This window comes from Volvox carteri (genome assembly GCF_000143455.1).
Source record: "Volvox carteri f. nagariensis unplaced genomic scaffold VOLCAscaffold_23, whole genome shotgun sequence".
NCBI classification, from domain to species: Eukaryota; Viridiplantae; Chlorophyta; class Chlorophyceae; order Chlamydomonadales; family Volvocaceae; genus Volvox; species Volvox carteri.
The window spans coordinates 678,667-687,144 of NW_003307566.1; the positions used below are offsets into that span (position 1 = coordinate 678,667).

At 59.6% G+C, this 8,478-nt stretch overlaps 3 protein-coding genes across 3 annotated transcripts in view; 2 read left to right on the forward strand and 1 right to left on the reverse strand.

Annotated features, from left to right (window-relative positions):
• Window positions 1-4,130, reverse strand: part of VOLCADRAFT_91888 (uncharacterized protein) — a gene marked incomplete at both ends in the record, with an annotated part of 10,216 nt that extends 6,086 nt beyond the window's left edge. The window contains 6 exons of the mRNA XM_002951377.1: window positions 194-425; window positions 1,172-1,713; window positions 2,685-2,860; window positions 3,518-3,736; window positions 3,793-3,882; window positions 4,041-4,130. Coding sequence (XP_002951423.1) covers window positions 194-425; window positions 1,172-1,713; window positions 2,685-2,860; window positions 3,518-3,736; window positions 3,793-3,882; window positions 4,041-4,130 — 1,349 coding nt within the window. The remainder of the gene's footprint in view (window positions 1-193; window positions 426-1,171; window positions 1,714-2,684; window positions 2,861-3,517; window positions 3,737-3,792; window positions 3,883-4,040) is intronic.
• Window positions 4,131-5,361: 1,231 nt separating this feature from the next.
• On the forward strand, window positions 5,362-6,055 carry VOLCADRAFT_117841 (uncharacterized protein; the record flags this gene model as incomplete). The annotated part of the gene is made up of 3 exons (XM_002951280.1): window positions 5,362-5,383; window positions 5,561-5,856; window positions 5,945-6,055. Coding segments are annotated over 3 exons (429 nt in total), but the record flags the coding sequence as incomplete, so codon positions are not given.
• A 571-nt stretch (window positions 6,056-6,626) lies between these two features.
• The window catches only part of VOLCADRAFT_117842 (uncharacterized protein), a gene marked incomplete at both ends in the record, with an annotated part of 8,421 nt that continues 6,569 nt past the window's right edge, over window positions 6,627-8,478 (forward strand). The window contains 2 exons of the mRNA XM_002951281.1: window positions 6,627-6,856; window positions 7,744-7,808. Coding sequence (XP_002951327.1) covers window positions 6,629-6,856; window positions 7,744-7,808 — 293 coding nt within the window. The remainder of the gene's footprint in view (window positions 6,857-7,743; window positions 7,809-8,478) is intronic.

Here is an 8,478-nt window from a genome sequence, read left to right on the forward strand (position 1 = left end):
AAGCCATCTCCAACCCTTCCTCCTCCTAGCCCCACAACAGGATCCCCAACCGCTACTGCTGCCGTTGCTGCTGCTGTTGCTGCTGCTGTTGCTGCTGCTGCTCCTGCCATTCCCCGCTAGCCATCCAGCTGGAGATGGCGGCAGTGGCGGTGACGGCGGTGTTGGTGGTGGCGGCTGCAGGTGTCGTGCCCACACGGCAGGATCATCCAGCGGGCCGCTCAGTTGAGCCGACTTCAGGTCGAGCGCGAGTAAGGACGCGGGTAGGGGTGCGGGCAGGGGGCCCCCCAGCGCGGTCCAGGAGGCGTTCAGTCGCGCCAGGGAGGGCGGCAGCCGCACCAGAGGGCCCTCCAGGGAGGGGTTGGAAGAGATGTCCAAGTCCAGGAGGGTGCCGGCGGCCGACCAGTCGGATGGCAGACCTGCGCTTTCTCCGAACGAGGGAGGGGCGAAAAAGAAGATGAGGGAGATGTGGGTGGGTGGGTGAGAGAATGTACAGTAATGTATCAGGTCAGTTAAGTGCATGTTTGAGCCGGACACGGGGCTCTTGCCAAAGGTAGCGAAAACACATCACCATCCGGCAGCAACAGCACCTGTACCGACCTTGTATAGAATTGACCGTACGGACAGTACGGACAGAGGAGAGATATTGACCGTACGGTACGTTTGTGCGGGTGTATGGGGAGGGAAGGGGTGAAGTTGGACCGCGGCATTTCCCCAACCTTCATCTCTTCCCTCTCTTCCCCCCCGCAAACCCAACACAGACCCCCCACGCACGCAACCAACGTTAGGCCAGCAGGGCTAACTGCTCTTCGGCAGCCTCCCCCGCGCGGCCAGACTCCGTGTAATACACATTCCCCTCTCAAGCAACACATGCCCCACCCGCCCAGCTTCACCCAGTTCCTGGTTTGTCTTCTCCACCCACCCCAAGCCAGCAACAGCCCCAAACTCAAAAAGCGCTCAAGTTCCCCCAAGCCATTTCCCTTAAACACCCACACACATACACACACACACACATACACACGCACACACACCCACACACCCACACCCCGAACACACCATGTCTACGTCTGCAATCCTGACTCTTTCAACTATTCCTAACTGTCCAGGGTATAAAACCACGATGATAGCTCATCCCCTCATCCACGCAGATGAACATATCCCCGAGCACACCTACGTGCGAGGTTGTTCCCGTCCAATCGCAGCTCCTCCAGTGACCCGTGGGTCGCCAAACAGTCCGGTACTTCGCCCGTTAGCTGGTTATCAGACAGCACCAGCACCCGTCGACCTGCCGGCGCCAGCACATCGCACGCCGTTCTACCACCACCACCACCACCACCACCACCACCCGCTGCAGTTGTTGTTGTTGTTGTTGTTGTTGTTATTGCCGCCAGCGGTCCCGTCAGGCGCACCCCGGGCAGCATGACCCACATCAGCTGCGGCTGCGCCAGCACGGCCGCCAGACCGCCAGGCCGCATCAGTCGCGGGGATCCAAGATTCGTGTACGACAGATCCAGCCAGGCCAGAGATCCGAGATTTGCCAGGGATGCCAGACGCCCGCCCATGTCCCCCTCGAAGCGGAGGTTGAGGCCGGCAGAGCAGTTGAGCAGGGGATCCTCCAGTACCAGCTTGAGGAGACGGCCGGAGGGGGAGCAGAGAACCTCGGGTCGATTGCAGAAGCCGGTGATGAAGGTGCTCGGGTCCCCGGGGGGAGCAAGCCTGCGGCTACCAACAGCAGCACCACCACTGTCAGCAGCACCACCATCAGCAGCACCGCCACCACCAGCATAACCACCACCACCACCACCACCACCGTCAGCATCAGCAGCACCACCATCAGCAGCACCACCATCAGCATCACCGTCCGCCGCGTTCCGTAGAAGGAGCCGCCACCACGGGGTGCGAGGGGGAGGATAACAGCAGGGCGGGGAGGAGCGGAAGAACGTCCAGGAGGTTAAGAGTGGCGAGTTGGGGGAACGAAAGGGGGACAGGGGGACGACGGGGGGAGGGGGCTACGACCGCGGGCGGAGGCGCGAATGCCCCATGCACCCTGAGGTTGCTGCCGGGAAGGGTTAGGAGGAAATAGCACGGATACGATGTGTAAGTGGGTTTCGGATTTCGCCCCGCTCAGAAACCGGCATGCTGCAGGCAGGAGGGAGGAGGAGGGAGGGGGCCAGTTGCGGCAGAAGTTCGAGAGCCCAGCGAGACTGACGTTTTCATTATTTTGTAGCGGGGAGGGGGGAGGAGATCAGGGGGAGGAGGTCAGGGTTTGCGGTGATGGTGGTGATGAAATGGAGGCGATGATGGTGGTGTCCGGTGCATACCGAGTTCTGGTAATATTCGGTTGTCGGGTGGTTTGAACGAACTTGTCGTTGGAGACGGACATGCTCCAGCTACACAGTGCCCCTTGACTTCAAGTGCCGAGAAGGTACGATCGCCAAACACAAGAGACACACACACATAGATACACATACACACACACGCATGTTCCCACGTAGATAGCTTAGATTTTTTCAGGGCAAGCTTCCGGACCGACGAGTTGCTCTGGTTTCTCTAGTTGCTCGGGTTGATAGGACGATTTATCCTTTTTGCACTTTAAGAAACGTTCTCTCCCTCCCCCCTTCTTTTCCCCCCCTCTCCCCCCCCTCCCGCAATCCAGCAATTCCCTTTCCCTGCAGCAGCAGCAGCACCTGTTGCACGTGTTGACCACTCGCCCGTAAGGCCACTGCCGCGCCGTCGTGTTGCAGCAGCTTCCGACGCCGCCTGCTAACGCGATCGCGTCCGAACGATCCAACTGAGTGTCTCTGGGGCTCATGTGGAACAGAACCGTGTAGCGCACGTAAAAGGCCCACAGAGGGTTCTGGGGCTGTGAAGGTACGGGGGGGGGGGGTACGGGGGGGAAGGACGAACCACGTGAACGAGTGAAGCTGCTGCCGGGGCAAGAGTGTACCAGGAGTAGAACTATGGTATGGGGGGCGGGGGGAGATGGGTGTGGATGGAGGGATGGAGAAATAGACTCGGGTAAGGGGAGGGGGACTTAAATGCGAGAAACTCAAGGGGGATATTCCGCCGGGGGAAGTATTCCTCGAAGTTCAAAGGACGCCTAAACTGTTGACGTCCTTAGCGGTGACGTCATCGGTCTTGAGAGGGGTGAAGGCAGGGAGGCAGAGGAAGGATTATCGAGCAGATGGGGAGGGTTAGGGATCGAGGGGGGGTTAGGGATTGGAGAGGGGATGGCATGATGCGAATGCAACGAATCGGAAGCGAGGAGGGCGGGAAGGAGCATGAGGGCGGGGAGCAGAGCGGGGTGGTGGTGGTGGAAAGTGGGAAACGGGGAGGAGGGAGGTCACAAAGCCATCAAGTGGGAAACGGGGAGGAGGGAGGTCACAAAGCCATCAAGTGGGAAACGGGGAGGAGGGAGGTCACAAAGCCATCAAGTGGGAAACGGGGAGGAGGGAGGTCACAAAGCCATCACAAATGTACATACACACACACACATACGGCCCACGCGACATGCATGCACCTCAATCAGCAGCCTCAGGTCGCTGGAGGCAATGCTCCTTATAAGATCGATGGGCTGTTGAGGAAAGGTTAGCTGGAAGGCGTACGACAGCTCGGTGGTGCCTGCAGACCCGTCCCGTACGACAGAAGGATGTACGAAAATGACGTTGGCCCCTGATGTGATCAGTTGCAATTGTGTGGACACGGCGGCCTCCACGTTGGAAGCGATGCGGACGTGAACCTTGGAAGCCAGGGATTAGATGCGTGGGGAAGCGTGGAGTAAGACAAACCACTGACGATTGAAGTAGATACCAGAGGTAGACGGAAGTGGGGGGGGCGGTATGCGATGGGCGAAAAGCAAGGCGTCAACTGCCGACGTACAAAGTACTGTGAGTGGGGGGACGGGGGAGGGGGAAGAGGGGGGAGGTAGAGGGAGGACTGGGGCCAGACCTAGGCGAGGGGGTGATTGGGAACAGGATTGAGTCTCCGGCCATTGCTGCCTACAATGATTGGTGTAGGCATGGGCTCGATCATCCGACTCGCACCTTTATAAGGTCGGATAGATTGCCAGGGATGACTCCCTTTTGCCACAGGGTAATTACGGTAGTGCTAGTCGTTGTCACGCCCTGGTACATACAGCTATGTAGCGCTTCACTCCAGATACCATCAGGAAAACATTGCATTTTTGCGCTGCTCGACACGCTCATAGTCCCAGCGAGCATGCAGAGCAATAAAATTAATGCCTTAGAATAGATTTCACCGAACACAGACATGCCTCCCGAGTTCAATAACGCCCGCACCGAAGGCTACATAAGGGCCGGCTGCCAACGCGAAGGTACCGTACACCTACTTGCCCTGCAATAAAACATTCGGTCTGATGCCATATGAAAAGTGCATATCCTTGGACACATTCCAAACCGGCTCTGGCAGGGTGCGAGTCAAGGAAACGGTAAGCCGTATTGCCGTGACTCAGACCGTACCTGGGTACGCTTGACTCCGTGAAGGTCTATGGAGGCGTATAGGGTTGAAATGGGTAATGTACTCTGTAAAAGCAGGATTTTATGCAAAAGACCGAACGGTCCTTCCTTCGCTCACGACATTGTGAACTTGCGAAAGCCCCGTTACCGGTCGTAACTCCTATACCCTGGAACTTCTTTTATCTTAGAAATCAGAGTATAACTATGTGCGAAGGATTAGCTTGAGCTTAGGTGCAGACGAAGGTGAGTGCATTCCCACGGTCCGCGATTATGGGCTCCATGTGCGGGAAGGGGTTTTTGTGAAGCTAATATCCGATTATTTAGATAGTGCATCTGGCTGTTAACGAACGTGACACAAGGGACTTTGCCTTTCATGCTGGTGCACCAAACTATTGGCATGACACCGGAACGAGGCAGAAACCTAGATTCTCAACGCAAGATGAATTTCATAAGATAACCGGTACAACCGACTTGCCTAACAGAAACGTTCATGCTGGTCGAGGGTCCGTCTAACAATGCCATGGATCCGTACCTTGGACAGTAACTCACCACAACCCCACATCATCGTACACGTGAACGTGCTGGATTTTACAAAAGCCGCCCCATTCCCCTCCGGCTCCCATCGGTCGGGTGTCCCTCGCCGCTCGCCACCCCGGACGCTCCTCACACTTCCCCCCCAAGTCCCCGCTCACACCCTTCCATAGCCTTATGCTTCTGACCCAAATCGATTTCCTCCGTATATATCCATAAGCAGAGCTCCATAACCACCGCATCAACAGCCCTAACGCTCCCCACTTCAGAGGCAGCCTTAACCTATCAACCACCCTAACCTTTCCCCATAATATCTTATTCAACGAACAGGATCCGCAGGGCACCACCGTAAGCTGTAATGAGCAGCCGCCATGGCGGCGGTGGGAGTGACGGAGCTCCGTCACCTAACAGCAGAGCAGCGCCAGCACCAGCAGCACCAGCAGCACCAGCAGCACCAGCAGCAGCCCGCAGCAGCGGAAGCAACCCACCCGGGACGCAAAACGCCGCCGCCGCAGCAGCAGCCAGGTCCAACCCCGTTGCTGCCGCCGCTGCCGGAGGAGCCGCTAGGCCACCCAAAGCGCCACCAACGGCGACAGCCGCCGCTGTCGCCGGAGGCAGCAGTGCGGCCGGCCCCAGCGGCCGCAACACCGGCGCGGCCTCCGTGGCCATCAGTGAAGTGCAGCAAGCTCTCTCCCGTGCTGGTTTGGTGGCCGTACTGGACTTGTGTGTGGCGCTGTATAAATTCGTCAATGTGGAGCTTCATAGCCAGGGCTGGTACGCCGTACGAGTACGGGTGGTTCCGGGGCCGGATGCCGTGTGTAAGGCGCACGTGGTGTTGCAGAGCCATCAGGAGGTGCGTTCAGCAAGCATGGGCCCGGCGGCGGCGGCTGCAGCACCGCTGCTCCAATCCGTCCTGGATAGCGCTGCCGCCGCCGCCGCAGCAGCAGCAGCAGCTGGCGGCGGCCGCGGCGGCAGCGGCAGCGGGAGCGGGCTCGGTGTCAACGGCACCGGCGGGCCTGGTGCGGGTGGCCGCCGGTCGTCTGGAAGCTATGGTGAGTGCCCACACGAGCGTGCGGGAGGGGGAGGAAAGTATCGTACAAAACCAGTCGTACTTTGTTGTACATCGTACGCTGTTCGTGTGGGAAGGGAGTAGCAGCAAGGGAAGGCACTATCGTCCCATATCATCATCATCATCATCATCACCATGATCATCAACATCAACATCACCACCATCATCACCATCACCACCACCACCACCATGATCATCATCATCAGCCGCAGCAGCAGCAGCGGAAGCAATGCGCGGGAGCCAGGCAAAGGCACGAAGCCGACGGCGGAGGAGGAGGTTGTGGCGGATGCGGCAACACCCTCCCCCAGGCGGCCCCGGGCCGGGCGGAACGGACGAGCCAGCCCGGCAAAGGGGTTGCGGCAGCTAAGGGGCCTTGGGGAGGCAGTAGACGGGGCCTGGAGCCACGGGGGTGTCGGGGGAGAGGCCGGGGGCTGAGCAGGCAAACACGTGGTCCCTCCACTAGGCGCCCGGGGAACACCCCCAAAACAAATATTGCGTTTTCCTCATGGCCCTCACGCTGCGCCACCTCTTGGCCCCCCCCCCCCACCCGTCAGTTCCCGACACCACGGGCGGCGGCGCGTCGATGGCGACACCGGTCCCGGCGGCGGCGGCGGCGACGGCGGCAACAGCAGCAGCCGCGCCGGCTGCGTCCCGCCGTCAGGGCTGGGTGGTTGAGGACTCCGGGTGCTGCTTCCGCTCCCGCGTGTTCCGCATCCGGTACTGCTACGAGGAGGTGAAGCTGCAGACGGCGGTGCTCTGTCGCATCTTTGTGGCCAATCTGCAGGTATGTACGTCGGTATGTGTGTAAGTATGTCGGTTTGTCCAGGTGTTGGGGTTGTGAGACGGACATCTGGTACTGTCGGAGGGGGGGAAAGGAGGGGTTGGGGTTGGGGGGGGGGGAAAGACGAACCACGTGAACGAGTGAAGGTGCTGCCAGGGCAAAAGAGTGTACCAGACGTAGAACTGGGGGGGGAGACAGGAAAGGATTGGTAGAGGAATGGCTGAGGAAACACACCAGAAGGAAAGCAACTTCCTATCGGGATATCCGGGCGGTGGAGGTCGGGGTGTGTTTTGAGTCGGTCTCGGAGGGGGGGGGCCCGGATCAGGTCGAGGTCAGGTCGGGGTCGGGGTCGTAGGGGAAATACTTTTCCAGCGGTGAGGGGCCCTTTCCGTCCTGCTCCGAAACCAGCGGCAGTTGTATGTGTGTATGTGTATGTATGTGTGTGTGTGCCTTTTTGGCAGAAGTGGTGCGTGTGTAGAGTAACGTAGCGTAGACTTGTACGTCCTCCCTGCTGTCCCCCTTCACTACGCAAACATACATACCGACATACTCTTCCTTGCATGATCACTCCACGATCACATACTTGGCTAAGCCCTTGGTGCGGGTTCGCAAGCTCGCGTCCCGAGCTAGTCGATGTTTCCTTAGTTGGTCCGGAGTCATGGCCACACACTTTTGATCGCATCACGCGATTGAGCACTTCGCTTTTCCGTTTTACTCCCCTCACCTTTTTGCCCTTTCATATCCCCCCTTACGCGAGTGGTTCGTCTTACCTCCCTACTTCCCCACCCTGGTCAGTTCTGCTTCTTGTGCACTGTTTCCTTGGCAGCAGCTTCACTCGTTCACGTGGTTCGTCTTTCCCCCTCTCGCCACCCCCTCACTCTCACGCGCAGTCGCTGTCCTCTTTATCCGTGGCCCTGGAGTTCGAGCTGCTCTTCCAGGAGGCCAATTTGGAAAAGTAGGTGCGGTGGGAGGCTCCGACTAGCTGCCGCGACCCATGGGTCATGACATCGTCTGTTGTGTGCAACTGAAGCACATTAGGCGTGTGCAACTCGGTGATTAAAACAATTATAAGCCGCATTCCACCACTGCCGCGTTTAAGACGGGTCCACATGCCCTCGCAAATCCCTCAGCGCTGGCCGTGAATACCCGTCCCCTCCCACTCCCCTCCCACTCCCCTCCCACTCCCCTCCCACTCCCCTCCCACTCCCCTCCCACTCCCCTCCCACTCCCCTCCCACTCCCCTCCCACTCCCCTCCCACTCCCCTCCCACTCCCCTCCCACTCCCCTCCCACTCCCCTCCCACTCCCCTCCCACTCCCCTCCCACTCCCCTCCCACTCCCCTCCCACTCCCCTCCCACTCCCCTCCCACTCCCCTCCCACTCCCCTCCCACTCCCCTCCCACTCCCCTCCCACTCCCCTCCCACTCCCCTCCCACTCCCCTCCCACTCCCCTCCCACTCCCCTCCCACTCCCCTCCCACTCCCCTCCCACTCCCCTCCCACTCCCCTCCCACTCCCCTCCCACTCCCCTCCCACTCCCCTCCCACTCCCCTCCCATTCCCCTCCCACTCCCCTCCCACTCCCCTCCCACTCCCCTCCCACTCCCCTCCCACCCCGCCACACACAC